This window comes from Choloepus didactylus, chromosome 4 (genome assembly GCF_015220235.1).
Source record: "Choloepus didactylus isolate mChoDid1 chromosome 4, mChoDid1.pri, whole genome shotgun sequence".
In the NCBI taxonomy this organism is placed as follows: Eukaryota; Metazoa; Chordata; class Mammalia; order Pilosa; family Megalonychidae; genus Choloepus; species Choloepus didactylus.
Window position 1 is genome coordinate 1223272 of NC_051310.1, and position 22016 is coordinate 1245287.

At 50.0% G+C, this 22016-nt stretch overlaps 1 protein-coding gene across 8 annotated transcripts; it reads left to right on the top strand.

Annotated features, from left to right (window-relative positions):
* The first annotated feature begins 5 nt into the window (after positions 1-5).
* LOC119530994 (olfactory receptor 226-like) lies at positions 6-15849 on the top strand. 8 transcript variants are annotated; one of them, XM_037831642.1, is made up of 4 exons: positions 10097-11126; positions 11469-11582; positions 12102-12178; positions 14344-15849. In XM_037831642.1, the coding sequence occupies exon 4, from the start codon at positions 14358-14360 to the stop codon at positions 15300-15302; it is 945 nt and encodes a 314-aa protein (XP_037687570.1). In that variant the 5' UTR covers positions 10097-11126; positions 11469-11582; positions 12102-12178; positions 14344-14357; the 3' UTR covers positions 15303-15849. The 8 variants fall into 8 exon arrangements, with proteins under 8 accessions (XP_037687567.1, XP_037687574.1, XP_037687568.1 ...); XM_037831639.1 differs by lacking the exons at positions 10097-11126; positions 11469-11582; positions 12102-12178 and adding exons at positions 6-349; positions 8521-9608; XM_037831640.1 differs by lacking the exons at positions 11469-11582; positions 12102-12178 and adding an exon at positions 9479-9608 and having other exon boundaries at positions 10762-11126.
* Positions 15850-22016: the final 6167 nt, after the last annotated feature.

Sequence of the window (22016 nt, forward strand, 5' to 3'; positions counted from 1 at the left end):
CCCGCCGGGAGGTGGGCTGCAGCGTGGCGGGGAGCGAGGGGCGCCCGCGCACCTTCCGGGGGAAGCCGCGTCCCTCGCCTCTCTGTCTCCATCCCCGCCGAGCGCCGCGAGAGACGGTGACTTCCATGGCGGGAGAAGCAGAGACGTTTGCTGCCCAGCGTGGAAGGCTCTCGGGAAGGAGCTGTTCTCCGGGGGGCCTGCCTGCCCCCGGCCCGAGCGCAGGGGTGGCCGCTGCTTTCAGGGCAGCCGCCTTCCAGCCGGGCCTAGAACCTAGGCAGCCTCGTTAACAGAAGTCAGCCTTTGAGTCCTGAGTCAAGACACCTTGAAAAACAGGAAGGTGGACCAAAAGGTAACACGAGCTTTATTCTCAGGCCAAAGGCCGGTAAGCTCATGCCTCACCGACACCACAACCCGGGGCTCCAGCCCGCTCTTGGCACACGGAATGGACAACAGGGTCTGGGCGGGAAGCGGGGAGGGCAGAGAATGAAACAGGTTTGTTCCCAGTGTAACTCTAAGAGCTCTGCTACATTTTATAGCTCTTTCCTTTGTAAGCTCTTTTTTAGCAGAAAATGTGGGAGAGGGGGTTCAACTTTCAGGACATGATGAAACCTTTCAAAAAAAGTCGGAAATTTTTAATTAGTGGTTAGTTGGAAAGCATTCCTAGGAACCCACAGAGGCCCCAAACACTGCAGATTGTGTTATGCACATGTTGGAGTGAACCACCTCATACCCTAAGTTATAGGAGAAGGATGGAGAAAACCTGTTTCATTTTGTGAAGACGTGTTGTCACGGGGTCATCTCTTCACACCTCAAACCTATGGTCTCTGTTAGAAAAGACTGAAACTTATTAGGTCGTGATTCAATCATTTTGGGCTTCGAGTAACCTCCCGCTCAAAAGTATATGGACAGACAATAGTTTAAAAGTAATGAGCACTCAAGACAAGAATTCAACCTCAACACATTTTTAGTAAAGGAGCACCTAAAGTTTAAGGAACAAGTTTACAATGTAAAATAAATTTATACATTACCAAGCCTGAGAGCCCAACTCCTCCAGATGCAGCTGGACATGAGATCAGAGAGCTCCCCCTTGTCTCAGTTACAGAGTACTTATAGCACTCTTGATATAGAGTACAATCAATTAAGTCATATTGCATTTTTACATTTGAACCAGGAGTGGTAAATGATGTGCTGTGAACCACGAGTCAATCAGGATCAAAGGAGGGTATCCACAGCATTATCAGAGACTTAGCCTTGAATGTCTGCAAAACTCCACTGATAATATTTCTACTAATTAAGCTATGACTTCTGTAAGAGCAACATAACATACTTTTTACTTATATAAAAATCTAAAAATTAGAAAAGAGATTGCCATTACTTATCTCTAACATTAATATCATTTTCTTATTTCATTCTTTGATAAGTTTTGCCATTACATCATGTTGATAAACATACATTTGATTAAAACTATATTTAGCCTTGTTACATTACTTATGAAATAACAGCTGCAGCCCCAGCCTGTTTTGTTTTTACACAGAGGACCAAGTGATTATATGTTCTCTATAGGGCTTTCTGCTTTCTTGAAAATATTCACAGCTTTTTTAACTGTTTAGCTTCACCGTCAGTATAATCTTCTAAAGTAGGACTCAAAAGATCTGAAGCATCTGTCCCAGTTACTATAGTAAGGCCTTTCCACTTTTTATCATTTGGAAATTGTACTTTGGTGTTTTTAGGTAAAAGTCCTGTTAAATATGCTTCTATATCAGAAGGAATGACTGGTTCTTCACTATCAGAACAGAAAGCATCAGGTGGTCTATGAGAGCAGCACAGAGAGAAGGAGTCAGTGTCCTCGTTATCAGATTCCTCAGTGGAGAGATTATCCTGCAAAACCCTCTCCCGCTCACTTCTCTCTCTTCTCCTACATAATTTATTCCATCATTAATTTGATTAATATCTGGATCTCCTTGTTCTCCTATGCTCATTCCATAGGGACTACTCAACATTGGTTTCTGAAATTCTTGCCCTTTCAGAAATTGCCATACCCGTTGTGTGGTTTCTGATGCCATTCCTCACACGGGGCACCAAATGTGGTTTCTGTCCAGCAGTAACCAAGATAACGCAATGAATTACTCGAGACAAAAGTCAAGAGAGGTGACAGTGAGAACAACCCAAGGGAGAGTGTCCTCCCAAGCAGTTCTCATTTCAGTTTTTATTGAGATTTTGGGGTAGGGAGATGTGCCGGCACTCAAGGCTGTTTAGAGAGGCAGGAGGGGAGGCAGGATGTTTTGACCTTAATAACACAAAGATCAATAGGCAAGTAGACAACAGATAAGCCTGGCCTTGGGAGTGGAATGGACTACGTGTAAGAACATAGCATAGCAAAGCAAGACATTATAGTTTACAATATTTTATCTACAGAATTCCCACATATCCCCCTTTTTTATTTAAAAATTTTATATTGCAATTAGAAGGGTTTGTAGCAGATGCTGTGGCAAAAAGGTGATGAGTCTTTCTTCAGTTTCTCCAATTTGGGACACGGTGTTGATTATTGACAGTTCTGTTTTTAAGGAACTTTGATGGCAGAATTCAGATCATTTTTTGACTACAATTACTCATAAAGCATGGTAGAGTTAGCTTGCTTCTTTTTAAAAGTCTTTCTCTGCTGTTCAAGATGAAGCTCTGACTGTAACTAATTGCAAGCACTTTTAGAAAAGTATTAGAGTAAAACAATATAATTTACAAGGAAATTTGGCTGCTTTTGTGACAGATAGCACTTTAAAATAATTAAAATTATAACTAGCAGTAGTATATTGTTGTTTGCTATTATGCAACATCAGTAACTAAAGAAGGTTAGAGGTTTTCAATTTTTATAACATTGGCTAAACTTTTTTTTGCAACTTATATTACATGAATTTAATCATTTTTAGCACTTCATTTTTTTTCAAGGTGAATGAACAAATTCTTTGTAACTGTTGGGAATAAAAAGATATCTTTTAGGGCTTGACCTTGAGAAAACAAAATGTTAAAAGTTGTTAGGTTTGAAACAGTAATTTTTTTTTGTTATTTAACTAAAGTTAGGGAAAAGACTTAGCTCTTTTAAAAGTGAGAAGACAATATTTTTAAAGTACCAAGGACATGATAAAGTTAATATGAAATGCAAGAAGTTATTTTGACAAAACAGATTTTTTGCCTTTTACATTGATTATTCAGGAAAACATTTTTATAACCTTTTACTGAGAAATAATACCTTAATAATCTAAGGGAACTTTTAATAAAAGCACATTTTTTAAAAAATATTTCATATTAAAAGTTACCAAAATGATTTTGGAAATTGTTTTTAAGCAAATGTTTTACAACATACAATTATTATGATGAAAAGTAGGATAGGAGAAGCAGGAAGAGAGTGGCTGGGTTGATAGAAAAACAGCAGGAGTATATTTTGTGAATTATTAGGCACATACATACAACATTGAATATTAATTACTGCTTTAGGTGGTGGTTAGAATATTTAGTGCTATTTTGTTTTACAAAACCACTTTTTTGTTCTTTAAGTTGTGAGGTGCTATTGTTAAGCAGTTATTACTAGTTTTTACCATTTCCTAACTTTGACCACAGAAATAATTTTTTCCATATTTATTTTTTAACTTTGACTACAGAAATAAATTTCCCACTTCACAAACTTTTTGCAACTTTCTGTATCCATGTTTCTATAAACTTTTTACAACTTTATTTATTTTTTAACTTTACACAAATAAATTTCTCACTTCACAAACCTTCTGCAACTTCCTGCATTCATTCCGGCTTCATCACACATTCTTAAACAATCAGTCATTTAGGACAAAGCTGTTTCCTTTTTCTTTTCAATTAGAAAAACATTCTTTATACTTTTTATACAACATGCTATTACCATTAAAATCAAACTTGCTAGAACAATGCCGAACATTCAAAACACTTTAGTTAATGCATTCTGAAACAGTAATAAATCTTTTAGCAGGGATTAATGGGCTGTATAGGTGTTACATTGTTCCATCACAGGATGTCGAGAACTGTTAGGAATAGGAATTTGTTTTTTGTGTTGCTCATCCTGCAAAGGCAGAGGAGGCAGAGGAGACCAATCTTTCTCCTTAATTGCATCCTTTTTTTTTTACAGACTCCTCGGGAGAGCCCTGGGCTGAACGGACAATTGAAGGGGACATAGGGCAGTACAAACTAGCCCCCAGGTCATTAAGGTTGAGACCAATATTTTGCTTCCTGATTCATGTTTCTTCTTAAGGACGTAGCTGACCAGTTCCCAAAATTTCAAATCTAAAGTGCCTTGGTCAGGAAACCAAGTACAATAAGCTTGAATAGTCTGAAGCAGATTAAGTAATTGAGTTTCTATTACAGGGCAGTTAGCCGCCTTTAAAAGCTGTTGTAAGGTTTTAACATATAGAGATTGTTCCTTTGTAAGTCCTGAGCCCATGAGGAAAGAAAAACTCTCGCTGAAACTAAGCACGTTGGCAGCTATCCCAAGCGGGCGCCGCTGTTCCTTACTTTAGGGATGGAAAGCTGTAGTCCAGATGAAATTCTCTCCTCCTCCGTGTGCTGATTGCTTCACCTGGAAATCCTGACACTGCGTCCCACGTTGGGCATCACTTGTGGTTTCTGACACCATTCCTCACACGGGGCACCAATTGTGGTTTCTGTCCAGCAGTAACCACAGTGACGCAATGAATTACTCAAGACAAAAGTCGAGAGAGGCGACAGTGAGAACAACCCAAGGGAGAGTGTCCTCCCAAGCAGTTCTCATTTCAGTTTTTATTGAGATTTTGGGGTAGGGAGACGTGCTGGCACTCAAGGCTGTTTAGAGAGGCAGGAGGGGAGGCAGAATGTTTTGACCTTAATAACACAAAGATCAACAGGCAAGTAGATAACGGATAAGCCTGACCTTGGGAGTGGAATGGACTACGTGTAAGAACATAGCATAGCAAAGCAAGACATTTTAGTTTACAATATTTTATCTACAGAATTCCCACACATTGGTAGGACGTATTTGATCAGGGTCAGTAGCTCATTTATTCAAAATACAGATGGTTTTAGACAGTAGAGTTCTTATATCTGGAATATAATCTAAAGGATATTTATAATATTCTGTTACTGGTTTATCTAATTCAGGGTAATCAAAATCCAAATACCATATAATTGCTTTTTTCCCCTTTTTAGGGAAGTTCTAAAATCAGTAATTATAGTACACAGCAAAACATTGTTTAGGGTTACATAAAGATTTAAACTTACCACCACACCAAGTGGCATTTTTACAGCAAATAAAAAATCAAAGTTCCATGTGGGGTTATAGTCATTGTCACATCCCCAAGCCCCAGTGAGTTGAAGGCTATTGAGATCACTGTCCTGGAAGATCTCCTCCTTGTGGATGGATTCAGGATCTCCTGTCTGGCTGCATGGGTGTTCTGGCAGATCGGAATGTTCAGTACATATGGTAGATTGCCCATCAGTGGAAACAGAGTTGTTGCTGGAACATATGGGCTTAGTATCAGGTGCCAGTCATGAAGATTTGCATGTGGCTGGGTGTCCTCATGTCTCCTAGAGCTCTTACTAGAATGAATGGGTGATGGCAATGGAAAGTGCACATCATGACAATTTATTAATGTCTCTTTAACTCTTGGATAAGTAACCTGAGGGCTGTATCTTTTTATTGGAAGGAAGCACTTAGAAGTTGGATTAATATCATAAAACAGATGTTTTCTATCCAGGAACTCTTCACATATTTTACACATATATTTCAGACTAAGTTTGTTAGTCTTTGTTACAATAAAGGTAATATCAAAATGATATATTAAATTTCTAACAGTATGAGGAGTGTACAGAGTTAACAGAGCAGATTGAAGTTTCCACTTACGTTCTTCTTTATTAAGGCTCCGTAGTGAGGTTCTATGGAGATGCTGTAAAACAGCAGTATTTCCTTGTCCCTCTCCATGGTCACTTATTGTTCTTTCTTTTCCCACTCTGAAGGCAGGGTGCAATCCTTCAATAGGCCAATTATAGTATTTTCAATCATTGGAAACAATTTCTTATTTAGAATTTGTCCTTATTCAATCATAGTTCTAGCAGCCTGCTGCTAACTATCATACATTTTGGTGGGGGGAAAAAGATAGCCTGTTTATATGTAGCTTTGCCTGCAGGCTTACCATATGCACCAGTATTTGCATAAATTTGATCAGCAATAGTCCAATCTCTTGGTCTCATTATTTGTGGTTGAATGTAATACTTCCAGGCATTAAGTCTGATGGTATCAGAGACTCCATTAGATGGAAGTATGAGGCAATGATCCTGGATAATTTCAGAATATGGCCAAGTTCTGTCTGAGCCATAATCTACTAAATATCAACACCCAAATTCTTGAAAACACCTCTTTTGTTGATGTTGTTCCTGAGTGTATGGCTGATCTAGAGGTAAAGTAGAAGGCAAGACAATTTCTGGCAATTGGGCAAATTCATTGTTAGTTAACTGAGTCAAGATTTATTGTCCTTGAGTGAACCATATCTGATTATCTTGTGCCTAACTAGAGGTACCTATCAAGAGGATTTGTGAGATACCCAGAGTTCATTTCTTGTGTATAATAGGTTTAGGGAATGGTTCCCAAAACTTACCTTGTTGAAGAGCATGTATTTCTAAATGAGCATTTCTAGGTGCAGGAGGGATGGCTCATCCTTCTCAGTGATATTGTGGGAGAGTGACAGGAATATTAGTCATGGGTGTGACACTAGATAAATTGCAAGAGATTGTTGGACCAGGATGATGCATAGCATTTTTTATTGCAATCTAAAGACTGTTGATAGAATAAACCGTAGGATAAGTCCAATAATTATTAGTCCAAAAAAGAACCAGCAAAGTATTTGTGTAGATGTGACACAAAAGGTATACAAAAAACATCTGAACCTCACCTGTGTAGTGGGTTTTGAGATTTCTTCACCTTCCCATCCTGGATCCTCTAGATCAATATTGGGATCTTTCTTCATAAAAATATTCTGTATTTTTTGCCCTATTCCAAATCACCCAATCCTGTAGATTGAGGACTGGTGTATATCTTTCCATAATGAGCAGTGAGCTTCAAATTATCAATACTGACCTTTTGTTCTTGGCCAAGAGGGTCCAATATCTCAACAGTATGATCATCAAATACTGTAAGAATTTTAGTGGGCTTTTTCCAATGTGGACATAGAGGAGTAAATTTTTGTACCCTCTCCTGGATGAATTGCCCAGTGAAGGGTTTCAACCAGAAGTGCAGGAGGATGATGCAGCAGGTGCAAGCTCCTCTCAGAGTTCCTGCAGTAAAGATAATTGTTCTTCTCTAGACAAATTAGCATCTTCTACATTTGCAAAAGGCAAATAGAATCAACACCAAACATTAACTTATGAGATGGTTGATGTGTCCATGAGGCTGGTGTATTATTGATGGAAAGCTGAACAAGAGAGATAAGTGAATATCACTTTCAAGGCTGTCCATGCAACAGTTTAGTTAAGACTCATTTTATTTCACCATTTTCCTTTCCACCTCTCACTACTTTGGGAGTGGTAAGGGGTACTAAATTCCAACTGTATACCTCTGTCTTCAGTCCATGTCACAAGGTGGAAGAAGTGAATGTGAGCAAAGCTGGGTACACATCCCTCCTTCCTTTTCTCTCTCCTCCCCAGCCTTTGTTACTGCCACTGTGGCAGCATTGGGTGGAGGAAAGGTTTGCAAAAGTTGTCTCTGGGATCCGGGGCCAGTTGTCCCCTCTCCTCTCCTGACTGGGAAGGTTCTTCGCCGTTGCAGCCGCTCGCTGGGCTTCTGGCAGGCAGGTGGGCAGTCGTTGCTCTCTGCAGCTGTCTGTTTCCATCCTGAAGATCAATTTGAATCCTAGCAAACCTGCTGCCCACTCCCCATGGCCCTGCGTCAGCTCTTACAGTAAGAATATCCCAATGCCCTGGAGTCCTGGCCCCTGACAGCCCTATTAACACTTGTCATCCACGACATCTAATTTCGAGGTTGAGCCATTACTTTAGACAGGGTCTCAAGTCCGGAGGGAAAATTAACCAAGGTACAAAATCAAACTTATTCCTGTCTTAAGCACCATGTTGAGCACCAGTTGTCATGGGTTTGTCTCTTCACACCACAAGCCTGTGATCTCCATTAGGAAAGGCCTGAGCCTTGTCAGGTCATGAGTCAGTGGGCTTGGGCTTCATCAGGTAACCTCCCACTCAACTAAGGGTATAGGAACAGACAGTGGTTTAAAAGTAAGAAGAATTCAAGACAAGAATTCACGGTCAACACATTTTACTAAAGGAGCACTTAAGGTAAAAGGAACAAGTTTACAACATAAAAATTAATTGATACATTTCCAAGCCTGGGAGCCCCCGCTCCTCCAGACGCAGCTGGACATGAGATCAGAGAGCTCCCCCTTGTCTCAGTTACAAAGTATTTGTAGCACTTTTGATTTACAGTACAATCAATCAAATCATATTCTATTTTTACATTTGAACCAGGAGTGGTAAATGATGCATCGTGAACGAGTCAATCAAGATCGAAGGAGGGTATCCACGGCATTTAAGATGGGACTCCCCCCGCCCCCACCCCCAGATCCACAAAGCGCCTGTGGGTGAAAGCGGGGTGCACATCTTTCCTCTGTGAAGGTCAGATGTAATGTGCTGAGCAGATCTTGTGCTCTCCTCTTGTCTGTCCACTTTGCCTATAGGCTTTCGTGACTTTCTACATGATTTCACTTACGGTTTTGTCAGAATTTAAGTTGAAGTAAAATTTTACTGCTCTAGAGAAAAAAAAGACAATTGTTCATCTGCATCAGCAACAAAGAGGAATTCTTTTACATAGCTGTCATTTATGAAAGAAACAAAAATATCAAGTATCTAGGTATCAGTCTAATGAAACACGTGGAAAACCTTTATGCAGAGAAGTGAGAGACATTAGAGGAACTGCTGTGGAAATGTGGAAATGCACCCTTTGGGGGGCCAGAAGACTCAATATTGCAAAGGTGTAAACTTCCCCCAAATTCATCCGTAGAAGGAGGTGGGGCTGGCCTTAGCAAACTGACTCTGAGATTTACATGGGAATCCAAAGGGGCAAGAATAACCATCTAAGTCAGCTACAAGGATTTAAAATGGCCATTGGGATTTTAAAACAACGTAGGCATTAGGGAGGTTCTCCAAGTGGCTGTTGGCGGGGGCATGTGGGGTGGGAGCAGTTGCAGGATTTGGGAGTGCATTCCCTCCTCCCCCCAGATGTCTACTGGCCCCTTCTAAGGGCCAGCCCCAGGCGCAGGGGGATGGTGTCCTGGAGGTGGGACCCAGTTCCTGCCCCCCCCAAGCTGACCCTCCAGTGAACAGACATGACAATGTGTGCCAAGAGCGAGGGGACACTCGGCTACAAAGGGGAAGCTGGAGCAGGCTGGGGTTTCCTTTCTTTCTCAACTGTGAGAACCTGTTTCCCTGCCGATGTGAGATGCCAGAAGAGGGAAAAGGGAGAAGGCCCAGGAGGGCCGCACAGAGGACCCCTCCGTCGGGGCCCAGAGCACAGCAGGGCTGGACAGTCAGCCCCGGAGGATGCAGACAAGGTCATGGTGAGGACGCGGGAAGCCCAGGACTCCCTGCTCCCCAGCTTGTCTTCTGGGAAGGAGGGGACCAGTGCTCTGCTAGGAGTGAGGGACAGTCAGATGGTGCAGAGCTTGGGAAGGCCAGCACAGGGCACCCTTGGGACACCATGTCCCAGGCTTGGGTGGGCTGGGCTGGGGGACTTCTGAGTGTTGAGCTAGGCTGGGGGGCCACCGTGTTCCCAGGAGAGGATGGGGCCCTCGTGTCTCACAGCCCACCAGGGCTTCCTCACTCCACCTCATGGGATCTCATCACAGGCCAGCCAGAGGCAGGCAGGGCACGGGGGCCAGAGGGCAGGGGTGTGACCTCGCTGTGAGGCAGGGCTAGGTCTTGGCCACAGCTCCTCTGAGCAGGCAAACACAGCCTCCCCAAGAGCAAGTGCTCTGGGATGGAGTGGGGGGGGGCAGTGACAGAACGGGGAGGGGCAGGAGGATGGGCCTAGCACTCCCCACCTGCTTCCACCTGGGCCCTCTCGGCTCTGCAGAGCTTCCCACTATCCTCCAGGAACAGCTTTTGGGGTGGTGGGAGGGCATCCACCCCACCCCAGGGTGCACCTGCCCTGACCCCATGAGGACAGCCCGTGGGGAGAGCAGACCTCCCCTGCCTCTGACTCTGGCCAGTTTGCCCAATGGGGCCTCCCGGGAGGTGTGTCCTGCAGCCTGGCAAAGGCTGGCCCGGGGGACACCATGGGATACGGGAAGGAGCCTCCTGCACAAGCCCTGCCGAGCCAGGAGGGAGAGCCCAGCTCCTCCGCGGTGCAGCTCCCGCCTGGGCAGCTTCTCTCCGTGAGTTCTTTTAACTTGAGGAACGAATGAGCAGGCTCCAAGGACCTTCAGTCTACTGGGCACTTTCATTCTGGAAACTCATGGGGAGAGGCAGGGGCTTCGGCTCCAGCTGCCCTGACAATGCTGAGGGGACGAGGCCCCAGCACTGAGGACCTGCCCAAGGGCAGGGCAGGGGCCTCGCTCCTGCCCCCAAGTAGCCCGATCCTCACGGTGCGACGTCGCCGAGCATCGCAGGGGTGCCAGCTCTGTCCTGGACAGTACACTCCTTGTTTCTGAGGCAGAGGCGTCTCTTTTGGGGGAGGTGGACTTTTGCAGTCAGGTTCGTCTCATTTTGCAGTTTTCCAAGTTCTGTCCTGTTGAAACAGACCGAGGAGGTCACAGGGGAACTGAAACTGCTTCGCCCGAGAGCAGACTCCTCCCCAGCCCTCCCCAGCCCTCCCCGTGAACTCGGCAGCCCTGGAAAGAACGGCCCTCCGGGCAGAGCTGCCTCCCACCTGCACAACCGTCTGGCCCCTGGTAACCGTCTGGCACCCGCAGCTGGTTCCAGCTAGGACTGAGGGCCTGCGAGCCACCCCGCCCCGCGTCAGCCCGGAGTCCCGATCTGAGAGGAGCACAAGGCCAGCAAACCACGTTTGCAGCCTGTGTGTGGGGACAGCGTTCGGTTCCCAGGGGAGCCTGCACAGACCTGCTGCCCCGTCACAGGTGAGGAGAGGGGCCGGAGCATGTGCGGGGCAGAACCGGGACCCAACCCAGCTCTGCACAGGTGCGAGCCAAGGAGGGTGTGTGTCTGTGTGTGTACCTTTGTGTGCTTCATGCACCTATGTGTGCCTGACTGTGCACCTGAGTGTGCACCTGCGTGTATACCTGTGTGTCGTGTACACTCGTGTGTGCCATATGTGCCTGACTGCACCTGCATGTGCATCTGTGTTCCTGTGTGTGCCTGACTGTGCCCCTGTGTGTGTATCTGTGTGCACCTGTGTGTGCCTGAGTGTGCACCTGTCCAGGAACACACATCAATTTCTGATTTGATGTCTGTGTCCACAGGACACGTGCATCAGTGGGGTTTGGGGTGTTTATCCATGTTGGCCCATTGTTTCTGAGGAGGAACGTGTGGCTGGGAGCTGGCTGGGCTGCATACCTGCATCAATCTCTCGGCAGGTGTGTATCTGCACAACCCCCAGTGCTGTGTGCATCTGTAGGGGATGACGGCTGTTTCTAGACACTCCATATGCAGAGTCTGGGTCTGTTTTGGAGCACATGGATCTGCAGCATGGGAGGGTGGACTTTACCTGCCTGGTGGGAGTGTGAGTGCCTAGGTTTGGGGAGCATGTGTGTTGGCATTTATTTGGGGGGTGTCCAAGTTTGGAGGCAGGGTGTATTTTTGAAGCTGGGAACCCAGGTGCCCCTGAGAATGATCCTAGGTTTGTGGAGCATGTATGGGGGAGACTGTGCACTTGTACACAAGACTGGAAGCTTGGAGCACTGAGTGTGGCCGTGTGCATCTTCAGAGGTGGCATGTGGGGCAGGAGGGTGTGGGCTGGGGCCCCCGAGTGTAGAGCATGGAACCCTCAGCAGCTGGGAGTCCATCACCCCATAGCCCAGCAGACCCCCCGATTCCTCCCCACTGTGATGAGAACTCGGGGCTCCCGCTGTGAAACCTCGTTTCTCCCCACTTAGGAAGAACTGTCACGAGCACCCGATCTGGGTTGGGACAACAGCATCGCTACCACCTTTCGGGCGTGGGGTGTGAGGAGGTACATGAGCGTTCCCACGCCCCGCGGTGGTCAGTGGTGGGTGGGGCAGGCGCTGCTGTTGTGAGCCACTAAGCCCGTGGCAGAGGGCCTCGACCTGCTTTGCCCAGGTGACCCCAAACCACAACATCAGGGAGCAAGTCCATGCTCCCAGTGGGGCCTCTGGCGCCCCAAGTGGCCAGACAGCCGCGCCTCCTTTCTCCTCCCCTCCAGCTCGCCAGGTGCCCTGGCAGGTACGGGGTCTGGCCACGCTGCGGTCTGAGCTCCTCTCGCTCTCGCCCCCACCCTGCTGTGAGGCGAGGGCTGCCCAGTCCTGGCCAGTCCCCATGGCCTGCAGAGGGTCCTGCTGTGCTCCCTGTCTTGCAGCTGAGGGGCCTGAGGCAAGAGAGGGCAGGTGTCCTGCCCAAGGCCACTCGGCTGGCCAAGGGGAGGCAGGTTTGAATCCGAGCCCCCAGAAGCCCCCTTCAGGGAGGCCCGGGGCCTCCTGGAGAAGTAAGGGAACCGAGCAGTCACCCCTCAGACTCGCCCATCTATGACCCCTGGGGGGCCCAGGTGGGAGGATGGACTCGGGAGCTCGTGGGCAGCAAGAACATGCCGCGCCTGTCTGGTCACTGGTGCCCACAGGTGCCAGAACACAGAGGCCGAGCGGCGGGGCCACCGTCTGCAGACGTGATGGCAAGCGAGTGCTGCATTAAAAGCTAGCACATTTTTCTCAGCCACCCCTGGATCAAGTACAATTTTCACCAAATTACCCAACTTCTTTTGGCAAATTGACAGCATTTTATTTTACATTGAGTCTATGGACACACTGAGGGCTGCTTGAGGCTTGTGGGCCATCAGGAGGCCAAATCCGGACCGCAGCTCCCGAGAGTGCATCCGGGCAGGCCTGAGGCACGGCTGGCACAGACGCTGGTCAATGACCTGTGGGGACGAGGGCGGCCGGCAGCACCCCGGGGTCAGGGTGGGGAGGACGGCCGACGCGAGGACGGGGCAGGGGGCCTGGCAGCCCCTGGAGGCCCCTGGATGGAAGCCGGGAAACTTTCGGGGAGGCCTGGAGCCCTTAAGCCAGTGAACCCCAGGTGGTGAGGTGGGGTGGGGCCGGCTTCCATTCCCCCCACTCCCTGCTCTGCATGTCTTTATGATCTCTTTTACCCTTATGAAAACAAGTGCTTCTTTAAAGGAGAAGAAACAGCAAAGTCACAGGGAGGCTTCCCCCCACCCTGCCCAGCATTCACCCCAACTCAGGGCACAGCCGGGACCTGCCTGGGTGGGGCGGAGGGGCCCGGACAGAGCAGGGCAGGGTGGCGCGGGGGTGGGCAGCCGCAGGATCCATTCTGAAATGGGGGGCTCAGCCTCCCTAGGGGTGACAGTGATAGGGTAACCCCCCAGCACGGCTGCGAAGGGGATGGCATCTTCGTTTGTCCTTTGGTCTCGGGGGGGGGGGGCCCTAACTCCCTGGGAGCCTGAATCCTTGTTAGGGAGGTCATTGGGGTGCTGGCAGTGCCCCCCACCACGTAGCCTGGGTTAGCCCTCAGGATACGCTGCAAAGACATCCTGCCATCTCTGGAACAGTTGGGAAAACCGAGGTCCAGCGGGCAACTCCCCCTGTCACCAGGAAGACAGAGCAGAGCGAGCGGTCAGCTCCCCCAGGCCCTCCCAGTCTCACCCACAGGCCCTCACTTGTCCTATGACCCCCCTCGCCAGCTGCTCACCATCTTTCCTGGGATCCCTCCACTAGCTCTGGAAGCCCCCAAAACAGCCCCTGAGGCCACTCCCCACCCCACCCTCATCCCCACTGTCCCTGGACCAGGCTGACCTCAGCTATGGCCTTCCCTGGCTAACCCCCAAGAATGGACGGTGAACACCCATGGGGTGCCTGGTGGTGGCACCTCGGCTTCCCTCACTCACCCACTGCACCCCTGGCACATCCTGGAGATGCTCTCACAGCACCTGGCCACCTCCATGACGGGGCAGGTTTACCCAAAGTCCAAGCCCTGTCTGGGGCTCGGCCCCTCTCCATCCCAGTGTGCAGATGGGGGGCCAGGGTGGGGGGCTGGCCGTGGGCTGTCGCTGGGTGCACAGGAGCTGAACCGAGCAGGCCTGGCTGCACGGATCCGGCTCAGGCCAATCTACCCCGCGGCACCTAACGCCCACGTCTGTCCCTCCAGCCAGGCTGCGGACCATGTCGGTGAGGGACAACCACACGGAGGTGACCGAGTTCATCCTGGTGGGCTTCCCGGGCTCCCTGGGGCTCCACGCCTGCCTGCTCGCGCTGTTCCTGCTGGCCTACACGCTGACCCTCACGGAGAACCTGCTCATCATCGCCGTGATCCGCGCCAGCCCCGCGCTGCACAAGCCCATGTACGTCTTCCTCAGCCACCTGTCCTTCCTGGAGGTGTGCTACGTCTCGGTCACGGAGCCCAAGATGCTGCTGAGCCTGGCGGCGCCCGAGTTCCGGCGCATCTCCTTCGCCGGCTGCATGGCGCAGCTCTACTTCTTCCTGGCGCTGGCCTGCACCGAGTGCGCGCTGCTGGCCGCCATGGCCTTCGACCGCTACGTGGCCGTCTGCAGCCCGCTGCGCTACCCCGCCATCGTGGGCCCGCGCCTCTGCAGCCTGCTGGCCGCCGCCTCCTGGTGCTCGGGCTTTGCCGTCTCGCTGGGAAAAGTCTTCTTCATCTCCCGCCTGGGCTACTGCGGCCCCAACGTCATGAACCACTTCTTCTGCGACGTGTCCCCGCTGCTCAACCTCGCGTGCTCGGACATGTCCACGGCGGAGCTCATGGACTTCCTCCTGGCGCTGCTCATCCTGCTGGGGCCGCTGCTGCTCACCGCCTCCTCCTACGCCGCCATCCTCCGCGCCCTGCTGCGCATCCCGTCCGCCGCCGGCCGCCAGAAGGCCTTCTCCACCTGCGCCTCGCACCTGGCCGTGGTGGCCATCTTCTACTCGGCCTCCCTCTTCATCTACGCCCGCCCGCGCGCCATCTACTCCTTCGAGTACAACAAGCTGGTGTCGGTGGTCTACACGGTGCTCACGCCGCTCGCCAACCCCGTCATCTACTGCCTGCGGAACCAGGAGGTGAAGGAGGCGCTGCGCAGGGCGGCCCAGGCCCTGGGGGCCTCCTCCTAGGGCCTCCCCGCGGGGACTCGCCCGCCGACCCTCGGCTCCCGACCGCCCCGCGCCTCTCCAGCAACTGCGCGAGCTGCCGCGGGGATGCTGGGCTCAGGGGCTGAGGTGGGGGCAGCTAGCGCGTGTACCCCGGTCCTGCCCCTGCGTCTGGGCGGGTCCGTCGGGGACCACGGACGTCAGGTGAGACCACGCAGCCCTCACCACCCGACCCGGCGCCGCCCAGAGCCGGTGGCAGGCAGGGCCACCCACGTGTCCCCCCAGTACCCCGGGGTTCATATCCTGCTGTGTGTCTCCCTTCTTATAAGGACGTGTGGAATTAAGGGCCCACCTTACTCCACTGTGACCGCATCTCGACTGAACTAATTCCATCTGCCATGATGTATCTCCAAATAAGTTCACACTCCGAATACCAGAGGTAGGAGTTCAACATATTCTGGGGACACAACTCAACCGGTAACAGACCCAGATATTAAATATTGGAGCTCCTCATGTTATGTTATGTTTGTTTCATTTTGCTTTGTTTTCAGAGCAGTTATAAATTTACAGAAAAATCATACAGAACGTATGGAGTTCTCATATACACATACACACATGCAGTTTTCCCTATTAGCATTTTCAATGTGTGGTACATTTGTTTTGATTGATGAAACAATATTATTAGAATTATATTATTAACCAAAGTCCATAGTTTACATCATGGCTCACTCTTGGTGTTGTACAGTCCTATGGCTTTGGGGTTTTATTTTTATTGTGATAACATATATGCAGTGTTGATTTTTGGTTTTAGGTCTAGCATCAACTACAAAGGTAATACCACACACACACACAGCTCCAGCAGCCGTCTGCGTGATGGTGACCCCCACATCTGCCTTTCTTCTGAGCCCCTCTGCCTACCTAACAAGTGTCCTCAGAACGTCTCAAAGTTACCTCAAACTCAACACATCCAAAACAGAGCTCAACTCCCAACCTCGTCCTCTTCCAAGTTCCACCCAGTGCCCATCACCATCCACACAGGTGCTCGAGCTAGAAACCCAAAACTTAATCATTCTTCTCCACACAGGGAGGCTCCATCACACACGCCCACTGCCACCGCCCCAGCCAGCACCACTCTCACAGGGAATCCTGCTCAACATGCCTTTGGGTCAACATGGCTTCTTGCTTCTAGTAAGATCCAAACTAAATGACACGTGTGTGATGGGCTCCATGCTGACTGACAGGTGTGTAATGGGCTCTGTGCTGACTGCAGGTGTGTAATGGGTTCTGTGCACTCCAACAGGTGTGTAACAGAGCTGTGCTAACCAATGGTTATGTAGCAGCTCCATGCTGGCTGAGGGTGTGTAACAGCTCTGTGCTGGCTGACACGTGTGTACTTGGCTCTGTGCTGGCTGATGAGTGACCCAAGCAGGTGAGGCACAGGGGTTTTATCCCATATGTAGACGTGAATGGCAGAGGTTCTTCTGGCCTCAGAGTGGATGTTGGGTGTGGGAGCCCAAGAGCAAAAGAGCAGTGGACGGGAAGAGTCATCCTGACCCAGAGATGATGATTCTGGCTTCACAGGAAAGTAACTCTAGGGTAGCCTCAGGGTCTCTGGGGTGCACTGAGGGGTGGGGGCAGGACCAGGGGCAGAGGCACAGACCAGCGGTGGGGTGGAGGGGTCATGTCTGCCTTAGCCCAGGACCACGGGAACCTACTCTATCCCTGGGCTGACTGAGCTCATTGCTGTGGGGGGGTGGGGGGAGGGCAGACTCCAGCTCTCAGCTTGGGGCAAATGGCCTGGAGCAGCCACTCTCCCCAGGGCTGACATAACGATGGGCCTCAGTTGTCTGGTGATTGAACAAAGTTTCCAGATACAGGCAGCATGAAATCAGAAGCTACAGGAGTGCCCCTTTCAAAATGAGTGTACTTCCAGATCCAACTTCTGTAAAGTGACCATTGAAAAAAGTGTAGTGTGGCTATTGGCTCCCAATCTACTCCATTAGTTGGTGCTGCTCAGCTGTGGTTGGAGCACAGTGCCCGCCTCGCAACAGCTCCCCCAGGTGCCTGGGAGAACAGAGGAGGGTACGTGGGGCCTGCCACGAGAGGCAGCCTGGGGGCTTTTGAGGGATGCCGAGGAGTTTGCAAGTCAGTCCAAGCAGAAATGTGCGCTCTGCAGAAGGACGGCCATGATGCAGAGCCAGAGAGGAGCAGGCACAGCCTGAAGCTGGAGGGAGCTGGGTGCAGAGTCAGCTGAGGGGCTCAGGGAGGCCAGCAGGGCAGATCGGACATCATCTGACCTTCCTCCTGCAGCAGCTGGAAGCCACTGAAGGTCTCTAAGCAGAGCCATGACATGATCCAAGTTTCATTTTAGAAAGACACCTCTGAAGGCTGGAAGAGAGTGGCCAGGAGAGCCAGAGGAGCATGAGGGAGATGCGGGACAAGCTTGATGAGGGTTCAGAGGGGGAAGACAAGGCTGTGGTGGTGCCAGGCGGGGGTGGGGTGGGGGGGTGGGGGGCAGAGGCAGCCAGGTTGAGCCACTGGAGGGACAGTGCGAGGAAGTGACAATCAGGAACCCGGGATGGCACCTGATCCTGACTGGGGTTCCTGGGTGGGAAGGAAGCCCAAGGTCTCTGGAGCCCGTGAGGGCCGTGGAGGGGCCATCGGGGCCCATGTGGGGCTCGGGCAGGCCCAGGTGGGGCTCTTAGACTTCATCGCAAGGGCAGCAGGAAGCCAGGAGAGACCCAGGGAGGTCGTAAAACCATATTTGTGTTTTTACGAGATTCTTCTGGCCTCCGAGTGGACGCTGGATGTGGGAACCTAAGAGCAAAAACAAAAACTCCAGCCAGGAAGCTGGTCCCGCGCCCTGGCGAGGCTGGGGTGCCTCCACTTGTCCAGGAAAGTGAGGAAACAATACCAGATCTGGAGGTGTTAGAGCCACAGCTCCCTGGCTCACCGGGAGAGGAAAAGGAAGCACTGAGGATGAGGACCACGTCCCTGGGGAAGGTTTGGGGGGGACTTGGAAATGTCCAGGAGCTAATGCAGAACCTGGGCCTAGAGCTCCAGAGAGAACTCAGCGGGTGGCCAGAGTCAGAAGCCCGAGGGAGGCCTGGAGAGGGGGCAGGGCTGGAAGAGAAGAGGTCTCAGGGGCGCACACCGACACCCTTCGGAAAAGGAGCCGAAAGGACGCGGTGCCGCCGGCCCGGGAGGGAGAAGGGGACGTTCCCTCAGGGTTTGCCGGACGTCGGGCAGACGCGGCCCTCAGGAAGCCGAGGGGAGGAGGGCGCGCCCGGAGGAGGAGCGGGAAAGGTGGGGCGCGGGGTTCCCTATTTAGATGGAGGATTGGGGTACTGAAAGGCACCGTGAAGGAGAGAAGCTGAAGGCAGACGAGTCGGAGGCGTCAGCGCAGAGGCCCCAGGAGGGGTGGGGGAGACGGGAACCCGCAGAAGGGAGGAAGGAACGAAGGCACCTCTGGGCGCCGCGGGACCCGACCCTCGCCTGGCCCCGCCCCCGCGCCGTGCTGAGCCCGGGGGTCCCTCGGTGGTCGCCCGATCGGCCCCTCCTGCCTTCCTGGTGCCTCCGGTCCCGCCTCTGCTCACACACGTGGGAGGTTCCGCGACATCCACGAGCGCTTCCCGTTCTACACCCGCACCTCGGCGGCGGGGGTCTCCGGAGCTCCGACCCCGCGGGACCCCCCTCCCGGCTCCAAACACAGCTCCAGCTGCGCTCAATTCACACGGTCCACCCTGCGCTCCTCTCCCTCCCGCCCATCGCCGGGTGTCCGCGGCCCCCAGGCCCATCGGACCGCGGTCCCCCAGCCCAGGCCCGCGGCTCAGCATCGCCCCAGGACGCGAGCTGCTGGCTGCACCTCTGCGCCCCCCGGAGCACGGTGCCCGTGGGGTCCGCGGTCCCGACGCCGCTGTGGCGGCCTCACTGGTCTCGGCCGAGATTCCGACACCCCTCCCCGCCTCAACTAATTCACCCTGCAGCCTCCTGAGGGATCGGTTTAAAACATAAGCCTGATCCACTTAGTCCTGCGATTAAAATCCTCCACTGGTTTCCTCGTGTCCGCAGGATAAACTCCAAAATCCTGTCTGGACCTGCTGTGATCCGGCTCCCAGCGGCCCCACGTCAGTCCCCCCACGTGCGCCCCCTTCATTCCCCAAACACCAGGCATCCCCTTCTGGCTCTGTCGGGCCCCGTCCTCCCACCCAGGGGCACTGCAGGGGAGGTCCTCAAGCCCTCCAGGGAGCTCGCGCCCCTCTGCCAGGACCCTCCCTCCAAGGAGGGACGCGGGGGGTCCCCAGTAAGGTGAGTCCCGCCCTTGGGGCCCCTTGAGCCGGCCGAGGCCTCCCAGAGGGAGGGGTCAGCCCCCAGGACCTGCCAATACGGAGACCCTGAAAACCCTCGCCCCGCCTGGGGTGGAGGCCAAAGAGCTCCGTCCTGAGAACGGGTGACAGCGGAGGGCCCAGCCTGGGTGGAGCAGGACGGCTGAGACTCAAGGCGGAACAGCCCAGTGCAGGCTTTGAACTTTGATTCACATTATCCTAGGAAACAGCGTCTCCACGAGCCTGCGAGGAGTGAAAACAAACAAATCCCTTCTAGGGGAAGACACCTCAGAGTGAGGATGCCGGAGGCAGCGCTCACACAGGAGCTAAGAAAGCCAGGCGCGCGAAGAAACAAGACGGACGGACGGACAGACGGACGAAATGCGGGCTGTGCACGCAATGCAATATCATTCCGCTACCAAGACGAAAGACCCTCGCGCTGCGATGTGAATGAACCTGAAAAAACTAAGTGAAATGAGCCAGACACAAAGGACAGATACCGTGTGATTCCACTTCGTGGATTAGCTACGAAGAGCAAATGGATGGAGACAGACGGTAGATCAGGGTCACCAGGCTGCGGGGCGCGAACCCGGAGTGACTGCTGAGCCGGGACAGAGTTTTTGTTCCAAGTGATGAAAGTGGCGGTAGCACAACATCGTAAAGGTAATTAACACCGCTGAATTGTACACTAAAAAATGGATAAAATGGCAAATTCTATTGTATATATATATGTTACCAACATAAAAATACATTTTTTAAAACCATGCTGGTTGCACTTACCAGAAACAGGCTCTAAAGCAAACATCCTTACAAATCAGTAAGAGAAAATGATCCCTTGAAAATCTATAAATATATGAAAACAAATGAAACACTTCTAAATAACCCATTAGTCAAAAGAGAATTCGAAAGGATAATCAGAGAATATTTTGAACTGAATGAATATGAAAATACAACGTATCAAAAATGGTGGGGTGCTGCTGTGAGGTACCTGGAAATCTATAGAACCAAACACCTATATGAGAAAAGGCAAAGACTTCAGTTTCCACTTTAAGAAACTAAAAGCAGAATAACAAATTAAGCACAATATAAGCAGAATAAAGGAAGTAATAAAGATCAAACCAGAAATCAGTGAAAATAAGCAGAATAAAGGAAGTAATAAGGATCAAACCAGAAATCATTAAAGACAGTAGAGAAAACCAATTAAACCAAAACCTGATTCTTTGAAAATATCAATGATATTGATAAATCTCTATTCAGGCTGTTCAGGAAAAAAGAAATAAGATACAAATTATCAATATCAAATAATGAGAGAGGTGACATTACAATATATTCTAAAGTTCTTAAATAGACAAATGCTTAAAGGACAGAAACTATAAAAACCTCCACACACACACACACACACACACACCCCAAAAAAAAACTCCACAAAACATTGAAGGAAAAAATACCACCAATTAAACAGACTCTTCTGGAAAATTGAAGAGAAGGCAATATTTCCCAGCTTATTCTATGAGGCCAGCATTAGGTTGATTAAAAAAAGAAGAAGAAGAAAGAAAGAAAAAGACATTACAAGAAAACTGCAGAGCACATTTCTCATGAACATAGATGCAAAGTTTATAAACAATTTTTTAGCATGTACAATCCAACAATATATACAAAGAACAACACATCATGAACAAGTGTGGTTTATCCCAGGAATTCAAGTTTAGTTTTAACATTTGAAAAATCAGTGTCATTCATCATAATAGAACATTTAAAAAGACAAACCATGTAATCATCTCAATAGATGCAGAAAAGCATTTGACAAAATCCAGTATCCATTCTTTTTTATATTTTTATTCTAGTAATATACATATATATATATAACCTAAAATTTCCCCTTTTAACAGCATTCAAATAAATAATTCAGTGCTGTTGATTACATTCACGATGCTGTGCTACCGTCACCACTATCCATTACTGAAACATTACAATCAACCCAAATAGAAACTGTAGAATCTAAGTGTTAACTCCCCATTCCCTACCCATACCCTGGCCCCTGGTAACCTATATTCTAGTTTCTGACTCTCTGAATTTGCTTATTCTAATTATTTCATATCAGTGAGATCATTCAATATCTGTCCTTTTGTGTCTGACCTATTTCGATCAACATGACGTGTTCAACATTCATCCATATTGTTTCATGGATCAAGATTTCATTCCTTCTTACAGCTGAACAATATTCCATTACATGTTATTTATTCCTTCATCAGTCAGTGGACACTTGGGTTGCTTCCATCTTTTAGCAATTGTGGCAGTGCCACCGTAAACATCGGTGTTTGTGTTTCTACTTTCAATTCTTTGCAGTATCTGACTAGTACAGGGATTGGATCACTGGTCATATGGTAATTCCATACTTAACTTTCTGAGAAAC